This window comes from Eretmochelys imbricata, chromosome 9, assembly GCF_965152235.1.
Source record: "Eretmochelys imbricata isolate rEreImb1 chromosome 9, rEreImb1.hap1, whole genome shotgun sequence".
Taxonomy (NCBI): Eukaryota; Metazoa; Chordata; order Testudines; family Cheloniidae; genus Eretmochelys; species Eretmochelys imbricata.
In genome coordinates this window covers 64,011,892-64,024,944 of record NC_135580.1, presented here as the reverse complement: position 1 = coordinate 64,024,944, position 13,053 = coordinate 64,011,892, and the positions used below count along the sequence as shown (strand labels likewise).

Sequence of the window (13,053 nt, the reverse complement as noted above, 5' to 3'; positions counted from 1 at the left end):
CATCCGATGAAGTGAGCTGTAGCTCACGAAAGCTTATGCTCAAATAAATTGGTTAGTCTCTAAGGTGCCACAAGTACTCCTTTTCTTTTTGCGAATACACGGCTGTTACTCTGAAACATATGACAGGTTTCAGAGTATGTTTCAGAGTAACAGCCGTGTTAGTCTGTATTCGCAAAAAGAAAAGGAGTACCTGTGGCACCTTAGAGACTAACCAATTTATTTGAGCATAAGCTTTCGTGAGCTACAGCTCACTTCATCGGATGCATACTGTTAAGGAAAAGTTAGCACATGTGACTCCATTTTGGTTTGGGGCCCACCATTGTTTAAATGCCAGCACATCATACACCAGGAGGAGTAATCCTTAGATATTGAATCCCTGTGAAAATCCTCCTCCTTGTCTCCAGCCTGCCTTGACTCCCAGTATCTGGTTTTTGTCAGTCTCTAACTCCCTGTCTCTTGGCCTTGATGTGAGGCCTCCCATCCTGATAATAAAAGTTACTGATGCATGGCTTTAGGACCATGCTGTGTAATTAACATACTGGTATAGCACGAGGAATGCACCAAGCAGGGATAGGTGGTAGATAAGACAAGGGTTTGTTTATTGGCTAAGGTTTCTGATGCACGAGGGCAACATGCTTTGCTAAAAGGTATATAACCTTTGTATAATCTGCATTCAGGGTCCCCTCCTGGCTAGCAGGGGGGCACCACGCTCGAGCGTAATAAACTTAGTGTCTTTTGGGAACTCTGCAGTTGTGGACTTTGTTTCTGTGCCTCAGCCTAGATTCGAACTGTGCGTGACCTATCAGGTATAATTCGCAGCACTGGTGTGCGTGTCGTATCAGGTGTAATTCGTAGCACTTGTGTGCGTGTCCTACCAGGTGTAATTCGTAACAGTTTTACCCTGTAGTGCTTTGGTTTCTTTAGCAAATACTGAATGCAGGTTAGCTTTGTCAGTGGACAAGGGAGAGGTTACTAGCACTTCACCTTGTTGTTTTTTTGTTTGTTTGTTTGTTTGTTTGTTTTTGCTGTTTAAAAGGAGGAAAGAAAAAAAAAAAACCCAGAAGGAGGGACAGGCTGATCAGTAGTCGAAGTGAAGTCACCTCGAGGTGGAGGGGTCTTTTTGCAGTAAGAAGCATGAGTCTAGGCAGTCAGTCCTTGGCACTTCACAGCGGTGTTGGTAGTTAGCAGGACTTAATAAGGGCCTTTTCAACATGGGGCCAGAGTAGTATTTTGTCGAGGGACCTTTATGTAGACCCAGTCACCTGGTTTTAACAAATGGCAGGTTTGCTCAGGATTCTTGAAGCAGGACTTCTTTTACCTGTAAATACAGAGACCTAACACATTTCATTAATGTCTGGCAGTGTGTTGCAGATTTCACAGCTGTTTGGGCACATTTAAGCCCCCCTCTTTCTTGGCTGTTAGCCAAATCCTAGCTGTGAGTAGTGTCCTTGGGCAGGCCAGTGTCTTATCTTTGGACCGAGCCTGCCAAGCCTGCCAGCTACAGCATTGAATTAGCTCGTCCTCCGTTTTATTTTTTTTTTCCCCTTCTTGGCTTTTATTAACCTGCAAAGGAAACTTTCACTTTTTACTTATACATTTTTGTTTAATGGGCAATGTACATGTATTCCTTTTTATACAGCACTTTAGTCTTATTGTATAATGTATGCCACATATACCCTTCTAGGAAAATGACTTTATTACAGAGCTTTGGAGCAACAAGCCAGGACAAGCACACCCACTTTTGAGGAGTCCACTTGGTACAATTTCTGGTGCCCAATAGCTTTTTTTCCCTCCCCAGCCCTCTGGCTAGAAATGTGAGGTAGCCAGAAGGATCTCATGTATAATATGGGGAGTGGGTTAACCTTTGATGTCCTTGCTTCCAAAGACTGTTGGTGTGCAAATTTTAACAACAATTTTTTAATTAAAAGATCTGGCCAATGAATTTTTTTTTTTATTTTTTTTTTTTTTTACTTAAGCAAATGTATTAAACTTTAGTATATCACATTTTTTTTATATTATCCAAACACTTTGTATTGCAATTTGAATAAAACAAGTATCTGCATTTTGATTTAACCCTTCTATTTAGTTTTAAACTAAACTGTCCTATGAAAAATTAAACACAGCAATTCTGGCCACAAGACAAACACCACAAGACAGGACATAGAACACAGAACAGAATTTCTATTGTGCCAGTAAATTCATGAGATGTTGAATTGCTTTTCAGCTGGCATCAGTTTTCTCTGATTTTCTGAAAGACAAAAATAAAACACAGATCTACCCCTTTTGGGCAGTCAGTCATTGCTTAAAATATTTCCTTTTTATACAAATACCCTTGTTAATTGCAGGCAAAACAGAGGAATTACCCATATTTTCTTGTATTTGTTTTATAGGCAGCCCAGGTTTCAGTGGTCTCTACCTTATTAGTTAGGTAATTTACATTAAAATAAATGCTTTCCGGCTTGCTTTTGGATCCACAGGTTAAAGATTCTTACTTTAAAAAGGGCACAATAAACTTTACCAGACTTTTGATTGCCTTTTACTTTTAACTCCTGCTGTCAAACACACAGCGACCTGAAAAGGAAGACACCACCTATTGTAGCCTCTTGGAACTTAATACGGTATTAATTAAGTAGCATTGTATAATTGCATTTCTTTGGAAAAGGGCCCATTTTTTTCCAAAATGGCTGCAAAGAAACCAAGCATTTTTTTTTTCTTTTCAGTATTTTACAAAGTTTAACTGTTTAATTCTTTCCAGCAACTAAAGAGTTAACTTTTTACTTTTTTTTTTAAATTACTTGCTTATTTTTCAAAACGACACCCAATTACTTAGATTTTACCATTTTAAGTATTATTCCGGGATTTACGTTTTTCATTCCTGTAATTATTTACTTTTCTTTTTCACTATGACCTTTAAGTTTTCAACCTGTTTTCCAATCTCTCTAGCTGTTGCCTGCCCGCTTGGGCCCGATCCTTTTTTTTCTCTGAACTGTCCCTTCCATGAGCACCAGCTTTGTTTCACTACCAAATTAACAAGGAGGGTGGGCTTCTTAACTAGCCCCCAGCCCTCCTGGTCTCTTTTTTAAAATATTTTTACTTACAAGGGCTACCCGAGTCCTCCCCACATGAGGCTTGTCACCTGGACAGAAAGCACAGCTAATTGGCAAGCAAGGAGGTGACGGGCATAAGTCAAAGCCGAGGGTAAGCCGGAGGAGGGGCAGAAGCAGGCATAGCACAGAGCGGGGCTGGAGACCCCTGAGATGAATAAGAAAAGGAGGAGAAAAGAGGATGTCCTTTTGCATGCGCATAAGTCCAGTTGTCCCATACATACCAATAATCCATCTGGGCTGGAGCTTTGTCCTCCAGCCTCCTTTTAAGCACTGTTAATGTATCCCCAGCAAAGGACCCATCCGGTGGCCATTCAACAGATGTTTGAGTTGTTAGTGCTGGCCACTCAACCTTACATAAAATAACAGCTTTTTTTCTGCCTAACCCATGGGTGCCAGAAATATTCCCCCAATTCTTGAGAATTTCAGCCACAGGGGTCCCCTTACTTACACTCTGCCCAGAACCTATAACGGGCTACCAAAAGAACACAAAATGTGCCACCTTATCGCCTAAGCAACGGCTCACACCCCCCCCCCCCCCCTCGGAGTTCTCAGAGGTGAACTCACCCTGTGCCGGCTGGAGCTGTCCGAGAGGAGGAGTGTAGTCTCGCTTGTTGGGGCGAGCCTAGAGTCCCTTCGTGGTCGCCAAAACTGTTACGAATTACACCTTGTAGGACACGCACACAAGTGCTACGAATTACACCTTGTAGGACACGCACACAAGTGCTACGAATTACACCTTGTAGGACACGCACACAATTGCTGCGAATTATACCTGATAGGACACGCACACCAGTGCTGCGAATTATACCTGATAGGTCACGCACAGTTCGAATCTAGGCTGAGGCACAGAAACAAAGTCCACAACTGCAGAGTTCCCAAAAGACACTAAGTTTATTACGCTCGCACACCAGTGCTGCGAATTATACCTGATAGGTCACGCACAGTTCGAATCTAGGCTGAGGCACAGAAACAAAGTCCACAACTGCAGAGTTCCCAAAAGACACTAAGTTTATTACGCTCGAGCGTGGTGCCCCCCTGCTAGCCAGGAGGGGACCCTGAATGCAGATTATACAAAGGTTATATACCTTTTAGCAAAGCATGTTGCCCTCGTGCATCAGAAACCTTAGCCAATAAACAAACCCTTGTCTTATCTACCACCTATCCCTGCTTGGTGCATTCCTCGTGCTATACCAGTATGTTAATTACACAGCATGGTCCTAAAGCCATGCATCAGTAACTTTTATTATCAGGATGGGAGGCCTCACATCAAGGCCAAGAGACAGGGAGTTAGAGACTGACAAAAACCAGATACTGGGAGTCAAGGCAGGCTGGAGACAAGGAGGAGGATTTTCACAGGGATTCAATATCTAAGGATTACTCCTCCTGGTGTATGATGTGCTGGCATTTAAACAATGGTGGGCCCCAAACCAAAATGGAGTCACATGCGCTAACTTTTCCTTAACAATACTGTGGAAACTGCAGAAGACATTATATACACAGAGCCCATGAAACAATACCTCCTCCCACCCCACTCTCCTGCTGGTAATAGTTTATCTAAAGTGATCACTCTCCTTACAATATGTATGATAATCAAGTTGGGCCATTTCCAACACAAATCCAGGGTTTAACAAGAACGTCTGAGGGGAGGGCCACATATGGGAATCCTAGTTACAGGAGAGCCAGCGTGGGGGCAGCTCTCGGAGACAGAAGGGCTGCTGCCCCAGACGGTGGGTATGCAAATAGGTCCAGGCCTTTAGGGAGCACCATGTGGGGGATCTCTCATTTGGCTAGGTGAGAAGGCCGCCATGTTGCCTTACGGATGTGGAAATGTCCCTTCGGAGGTCGCCATCTTTCTGTACGGCAGAGTGAAGGGGGAATCTGTATTGCCGTAGCGCAGGACGTGAAAACCTCCATGTTGCTGTACGGCTGCGGACACCGAGCAGGGGCCGCCATGTTGCTGTACGGCACGGGAGGGGATCTGCTGGCCGGGGGCCGCCATATTGCTGCGGTTGAAGGGGAAGGGGGCTCTCGGCTTTGCTGCAGTCCGAGCTGTCACTGCGCGGCTCCGCGGCTCCTCGCTTCCCGCTGGAGCCCGCGGCGCGGAGCGCTGGGCCGCCATGGCCCGGAGGCTGAACACGGAGCAGGGTATCCGCCTCAGCGCGGTAGGTGGGGGGTCCGGGTGCGGGGCGGTGGGGCCCGGCCTGCGGGAGTCCGGCCCTGACCGTCCCTCTCTGTCACTCTCCCCGCAGATGAGCCCGCGCTACCTGCAGAGCAACAGCACCAGCCACACGCGGCCCTTCAGCGCCATGGCCGAGCTGCTGGGTGAGGCCGGCTGCGCAGTGGGGTTGCTCGGGGAGCGGGGGGGCAGAGCACTGGGGAGGGTGTTCAGGGCACCGGTAGCTGTGCTGTGGGGGGCAGGGCAGGGGGCTTGGAGGGCGCTGGGGAGGGTGTTCAGGACACCGGTAGCTGTGCTGTGGGGGGCAGGGCAGGGGGCTTGGAGGGCGCTGGGGAGGGTGTTCAGGACACCGGTAGCTGTGCTGTGGGGGGCAGGGCAGGGGGCTTGGAGGGCTCTGGGGAGGGTGTTCAGGGCACCGGTAGCTGTGCTGTGGGGGGCAGGGCAGGGGGCTTGGAGGGCTCTGGGGAGGGTGTTCAGGGCACCGGTAGCTGTTCTGTGGGGGGCAGGGCAGGGGGCTTGGAGGGCGCTGGGGAGGGTGTTCAGGGCACCGGTAGCTGTTCTGGGGGGGGCAGGGCAGGGGGCTTGGAGGGCTCTGGGGAGGGTGTTCAGGGCACCGGTAGCTGTTCTGTGGGGGGCAGGGCAGGGGGGTTGGAGGGCTCTGGGGAGGGTGTTCAGGGCACCGGTAGCTGTTCTGTGGGGGGCAGGGCAGGGGGGTTGGAGGGCTCTGGGGAGGGTGTTCAGGGCACCGGTAGCTGTTCTGTGGGGGGCAAGGCAGGGGGGTTGGAGGGCTCTGGGGAGGGTGTTCAGGGCACCGGTAGCTGTGCTGGGGGGGGCAGGGCAGGGGGCTTGGAGGGCGCTGGGGAGGGTGTTCAGGGCACTGGTAGCTGTTCTGTGGGGGGCAGGGCAGGGGGCTTGGAGGGCGCTGGGGAGGGTGTTCAGGGCACCGGTAGCTGTTCTGTGGGGGGCAGGGCAGGGGGCTTGGAGGGCGCTGGGGAGGGTGTTCAGGACACCGGTAGCTGTGCTGTGGGGGGCAGGGCAGGGGGCTTGGAGGGCTCTGGGGAGGGTGTTCAGGGCACTGGTAGCTGTGCTGTGGGGGCAGGGCAGGGGGGTTGGAGGGCTCTGGGGAGGGTGTTCAGGGCACTGGTAGCTGTGCTGTGGTAGGGGCAGGGCAGGGTGGGGGGGGGACTTTGGAGGACTCTGTGGAGAATATTCATGGCACTTGTACCAGTTCTATATACTATATTAGTGTTTCTCAAACTGGTTGAGCCCATTTTAATGGGGTCGCCAGGGCCAGTGTTAGACTCACTTTGGCCCAGGGCAGAAACACGAAGCCCGAGTTTTCAAGTGAGGAGAAACTTGAGGTATGGAGGACAAATCATATTTCTGAAAGTAGAATAGTAGTCTGGAACGGTTGAGAACCTCTGTGCTAAGTCACTGTGCATGTGCTGGGCAGGGGCAGCTCTGCCAGTGAGAGGTGAAGCAGGCATCTGAGTCTCAGCTCTCTCCTCATTTAACAATGACTCAGTTCTTGACCCATATGTTTGAAGCTCTTATTGACCTGAATGTGACTGGTGCAGTGATGCCTGCCTGAGTCTGCAGACAGATGGCTTCAGTGTCTCTGTGTCTTGTCCAAGAACAGGAATGTAAAATTAAGAACACTGCTATATTTTGCTGTTGCTATTTGGAACCCTATGGACAGCAGTAAAGCTGCAGTTCCATGCTGCTTGAGAAAACTCTGAGCAAGCACTGAGGACAAGGAGTCACAAGCAGGTTAGCATAGGGTAGTGGAAACCGCTCTTGCAGCATCTGGGGATTGAACTTTACATGTCCTGGGCCTCAGGCAGGCATGATTTGATGGAAAGTTCCACAATTGGATGCAGAAGGATGAAATATTCAAGGACAGGAAACTTAAAAAAAACAAAATGTTGGCTGTATGAACCTGCTCAGAAATTTGGAATGTTAGAATAAATCCCAGGTGAGATGGAATAATGGCGGTCAAAGGGGCATGATCACTACTTATCCCATGATACGGTAAATATTGTCATCACTTTTGTGGTGTGTGTCTACTTATAGAATATAACACACATTACCGTGGTTTTGCAATTATCATACATTCTTTGATTGCCTCCTCTGACCATCAGTCCATGTTCCTTCAGTACAATTTCCAACTGTACACACTTCGGAGCAGCTACAAATAGCCAGTCATACTAATTTTTTTTTAAGCAACCTGCTCGAGTGATTCTTGCTTTCACCTCACATGCAGCATTCCCGCCACCAGTTTTCTCAAATTCTACATGCCTGTTGCTCAAGATTGGCTGTGACCAGTCCTGCTTGGGCTTAAGGTCTGATATTTTTTGACCCTTCAGGATTACAAGAGAGCTTCCTCTTGGGACACTTCCTTCTAGCCCTGGAAGGTCTCAAGATACAATCTTAAAATCATGATCTTTTTATGTATAGAAAACACTTTTTAAAGAAATTCATATTGACTTCCTCTAAGCCCTATATAAGTGAACTGAAGGTAACCACGGTACCTGGGTTTACAATGCAAGGGTTCCAATAACATTTTATTTCTAAATCATTTTCAGAATAGTTGTTCTGTAACGCATATAGCACATACAGAATACACAAGGGTGGCATGTGGAGTTATAATTTTATTGACAATTGTTTGAGATGACTCGCATAATTTATTTGTGGCTTCTTCATGCATAAAAAATACCCCACCCCCAACTCATTCTGTTTAAATATTTTGTGTTATATGATAGTATTCCTGTATTTTCTGTATAATTTATATTTACACACCCTTCTTCAGATAAGAAGCTCTTTTCTTGTGATAAGCAGTTTTGGGGAATATGGGAGAGATTAATAAAACAGACTTTTCAGCTTGGAAAAGAGATGACTAAGTGGGGGATATTATAGAGGTCTAGAAAATCATGACTGGTGTGCAGAAAGTAAATAAGGAAGTGTTGTTTAGTCCTCATAACACAAGAACTAGGGTTCACCAAATGAAATTAATAGGCAGCAGGTTTAAAACAAACAAAAGGAAGTATTTCTTCACACAACACACAGTCAACCCGTGGAACTCCTTGCCAGAGGATGTTGTGAAGGCCAAGACTTTAACAGGGTTCAAAAAAGAACTAGATAAGTTCATGGAGGATAGGTCCATCTATGGCTATTAGCCTGTGTTTGCCAGAAGCTGGGAATGGGTGACGGGATGGATCACTTGATGATTCCCTGTGAAGCACCTGGCATTGGCCGCTGTTGGAAGACAGGACACTGGGCTAGATGGAGCTTTGATCTGACCCAGTATGGCCTTTCTTGTGTTCTTATGGTACATCCTTTATCAGACATTTGCCTGTATTTGGGAGAAGGAAGGTTCAAGAATGCTTTCATTTCTGAGATCTAAGGAGATGATCTGTGTGTCAGGAATAGTTGAGGACAATGAGAATGCCTAACTGTCCAGGCTTTTTGCTTCCACAGACAATGCCTCAGATCCCGGTGTGACGGCTAAGCTTCTTTGCATTGATGTTGTGGAGATCAAGGGGGAGCTTTGTTTGACTTTCACAGATAATGGTGCTGGAATGACACCTCACAAACTTCACCGTATGCTCAGGTAACAAGCTAGGAATTCACCCCAGTTATGGTTCTTCTACTGTAGATTCAGATCTTGCAAGCAAGTGTTGTTGTTGACCCAGGGTTCAGGATTTCAGGGATCCTGGTTCAGATGTACACAGGGCTCTCCCTGTGGTTTCTCTTCTCTGCCTCACCCTCACACTGTGCAAAATCCTAAAATAACTGCTTTTAGATTTACCCTCTCACAAGCTGTTTTTTAACATACAGTGCATGGTCCAAAGACTCGTGACTTTTTACATTCAGGGCTGTTCCATATGCAGGGTTCCTCATGTAACAACCTGTCCCTGGCCTAGCTGAAGTAATTTGGCATGAATTAGAAGCAGTAAGCAAGAGCACATGCTTCAATACAGTACATGGGGTAAGGAGTATTTGCTTAAAATGGACAAATGTCGCCTGGAGTTAGTAAATAAATCAGGAGTCCATGATCTCGTTTCTGAAGACTTGTGGTAATGATAAGTTTCCCATCTTGCCTCCCTTCCCTTCAGAATGTTAAAATGGCTTGTGGTTTTAGAGAATGTGACTTTTCTTTAATCTTTCATTCTGTGATGTAAGAAGGTAGGCTTTCCTCATTGCTGGTTTCATGCCTTCTCATTAACAATGGCAGAGGGAGACATGGTGTGACTCTCTGCAGTGAGGAATTTCAATTCAATTTTTATTATATAACTAACTTTTTAAAAAATTAAAATTTAACTTGTTACTTTTTATTCTAAACCACAGAATATCAAATTTGCCTAACTGTAATATCATCTAAAATACTTTTTATCCCTAACAGTAGCATTCTCTAAGAGATGACCTCTCATCCTGTCACCTGCCAAAGGCGTAAAGTTCAGCTGGATGCTCTTGCAGTTGGTTCCTAGGGTAAAATTCTCAGGAGTTGGCTCTGAGGCTGCGGCAGTGCTTTAACATGCCTTTTGTGCTCATGGCTCAGAGAGAGCTCTCCTGGCGCTCTAAAAAAACCCATCTCAATGAGGGGCATTGCTCCCAGCGCTGGGGCACTATTTACACTGGTACTTTACAGCGCTGCAACTTGCTGCGCTCAGGGGGGTGTTTTTTCACACCGCTGAGCGAGAAAGTTGCAGTGCTGTTAATTGCCAGCTTAGACAAGCCCTTAGTAGAGTCTCCACCCCTCACTCAAGTCTGCCACAGCCTGAGTTCAACAAACTTTAGGGTGTGATACAAGGCCTGCTGATCTTATTTGCTCTTGTTTAGGTTAGTTTATTCCGCTTGTGCTTTAATCGTATCTGCTAGTAGTAGTCATACTAGATGCCGTGTGATCATCATCCTTTGTGTGTAGAGAAGGGCCTGGAATCTGTATCTTAAACACCAAAAAGATGTGCTTGAGTGGCTATGGCAGTAGGTGCTCTATACATTGAAGAAGCATGTTAGAACTGGCAGTTAATTTTCCAGGAGTTTATCATAGACTAGAAAATAGTAAAAAGCTTGCTTCTGCATCTTCCTGTGAATGCCTCTTCCGTTACACCTCTGTGCCTGGCAGATGCCCAGGGAACATCAGATGTCTGCTCCTTTGGGGCCACACCAGTCCCACATTTCCATCTTCCTGCTTAGTGTTGGTGCTCATTTTTGTCTTTCCTAGGAGCATCACCAAGTCCTCCCTCCTTTCTCTCCCTAGGTTGCATTTCCAGTCCATCTGCGGATATTTCTCCTCACTTGGATGCTGCTGCACTATCCATTATCCTGTTCTGCTACTTCTCCTCTCAGAACAAATGTCATGTAACCTCTAGGTTTCCATGAGACCTAATAATAATTTTTCTGTTTCCAGCAGGCCATCTGCAAAGCAGATAGTCACTCGTGGTAGGGCATGGTTTGGTTGTTCCTCTGCAACAATTTGTTGATAGATAAGAAAAGGTGCGGGACAGAGGCAGAGAATCTAACATTTCTTCAAATGCTGTGAACACAAAACCACAGGTCTTCTGAAAAGCCAGGGGGGTTCAGGAAGTGAAAACCAGAAGCCTTAGCCCCTTCCTGCTCTGTGTGGTGAGGGAGGAAAGCAATGGCTTGGTCTCTCATTTCAGGTTCTCTTGAGTTAATATGAAGTGGCTGTGAAATTGAAGTGGGGGAGGGACAGCAGGCCTCTCTAGCTGTTAAAATTCTAAGACTGAGATAATTTCACATGGGAAGCTCATTTCAAATTCCTTCCCCAGAACTAGAGAGAGACGCTTTCCACATCTTCTGTAGGACTAATCTATGGTGAGCTACATTGAGGTGTGACAAAGCCACAAAGTGACCCTCTTTCCTTACCACATCACTTCTTCACCCTTCTTGTCATGGTGTATGGGGGAGGGGAAGGACTGTCTGTCTCATGGATGCACACCAAGAGGAAAGAATGAAAAGAGAATTGGATGGTGTGGCCCAGAGTTGCTGGCACATAGACACCTATGTGGAGGACAGATAATGAGAGGAGGGAAGGGAATTTTCTGGTTATTTTTCCTTATTCTCCCCTCCCTCCCCAAAGGCAGCCTCAATATCAAAGAGCCACAGTTATTAGCTCTCCTGACTGCAGACACTTAAGTGTAGAGTTATAAAAATGGGTGAATTGGACATGCAGAGCTTTAGAGGAGTAATGGAATAGTGCTGTGCCAAGGCTGAACCTTTAACAAGTACAAGGCTGGTTTTAGTAGTTTGGGTCACAGCAGCTGAGTCTTGGAGATGCACTTCTTATCTAAACTGCATCATTGCAACATCTTGAAGTTTTTCTTCACATATCATACTCTGCTGGTGCGTTAGGCTGATCACACTGAGGTAGCGTATAATGTAATTGCAGTATCAGTGAGGTGTGGTGGTGTCAGTTTGTTGTGACCCATGAAGTAAAACGTGGGCAGTGGTGACAAACGCTTCCTTGAAAATCAGGGCAGCAGGCATTGTAGATGCCTGAACCAACCTCGATTATGTATGTGATGGGAGGAGAAGCTGGCCTCTCTTCAGTCTTGCCAACCCCTACTGAGGATTTTATTCCACTTGAGGATACAGATTGGGATAGCTCAGTGGTTTGAGCATTGGCCTGCTAAATGGGAAATGCTGTATTAAGGCAAAGTAGTATTCATTTGCCTGACACTTTTTGAGTCAGGTGACCACCATGGAGTTCCACATTTAAAATCACTTTCCACTCCATCTATTCTCTTCCTGTTTACCTCTGTCTATCAGACAGCTCTCCACTTGACTGACTGAGTGTGTGTGATTTGCAGCTTTGGCTTCACGGACAAGGCAGTGAAGAAGAACCACCCATCCATTGGAGTGTATGGTAATGGTTTCAAGTCAGGCTCCATGCGTCTGGGAAAGGATGCCATTGTCTTCACCAAGAATGGAGGTGCACTCAGCGTGGGGCTCCTTTCGCAGACCTATTTGGAACGTGTCCATGCTCAGGCTGTTGTTGTTCCAGTGATACCATTCAACCAGCAAAACAATATCCTTCCCTGTAAGGCAAGAGTGGCTGTGGAATCTGCATAGGGGTAGGAGAAGGGGCTGGTTGGGGCTGCAGGGGTAGGAGAAGTGTGGTACTGAGGAAGCCCATGGCTCAATGTTTCATGAGGCGCTATTGTTGCAACAGTGTCTTCACACAAGAGTTCTGATGGTGAGGGTTGTTTGGGGATATATCTGGGTAGCCTCCCACAGTGTCACCTGCATGTGTTCCTGCCTCCAGGTAACATCTGTGGAGGGCATCAGCCATATGGAGTACTAGAGCAGGGGTGGGCAAACTTCTTAGCCCGAGGGCCATATCTGGGTGGGGAAATTGAATGTAGGGCTGGGGCAGGGGGTTGGGGTGCGAGAGGGAGTGCGTGTGGTGTGCAGGAAGGGGCTCAGGGCAGGGGATTGGGGTGCAGGGAGGGGTGTGGAGTGTGGGAGGGGACTCGGGGCAGGGGGTTGGGGTGCGGGCTCCAGCCTGGCACAGCTTACCTTGAGCAGCTCTGGGGTGGCAGCGGTGTGCAGCAGGGCTAAGGCAGGCTCCCTGCCTGCCCTGGCCCTGCGCTGCTCCCAGAAGTGGCCGGCACAATGTCCCTGCGGCCCCTTGGGGAGTGGGGGGCAGAGGGCTCTGTGTGCTGCCCTCACTGGTGGGTACCTCCCCCAAAGCTCCCATTGACCGCCGTTCCCTGTTCCCGGCCAATGGGAGCTGCAGGAGGTGGT

General features: G+C 47.3%; 1 protein-coding gene across 3 annotated transcripts in view; it reads left to right on the top strand.

The window, feature by feature from the left end:
• Positions 1 to 5,051: 5,051 nt before the first annotated feature.
• MORC4 (MORC family CW-type zinc finger 4) overlaps positions 5,052 to 13,053 on the top strand; it is a 32,983-nt gene continuing 24,981 nt past the window's right edge. The window contains exons 1-4 of one of the 3 annotated variants that reach the window (XM_077827270.1): positions 5,052 to 5,066; positions 5,357 to 5,429; positions 8,761 to 8,893; positions 12,117 to 12,335. In XM_077827270.1, coding sequence (XP_077683396.1) covers positions 5,357 to 5,429; positions 8,761 to 8,893; positions 12,117 to 12,335 — 425 coding nt within the window. In that variant the 5' untranslated portion in view covers positions 5,052 to 5,066. Of the gene's footprint in view, positions 5,067 to 5,094; positions 5,270 to 5,356; positions 5,430 to 8,760; positions 8,894 to 12,116; positions 12,336 to 13,053 lie in introns of those variants that run through there. The other 2 variants (XM_077827269.1, XM_077827271.1) reach the window with 2 other exon arrangements.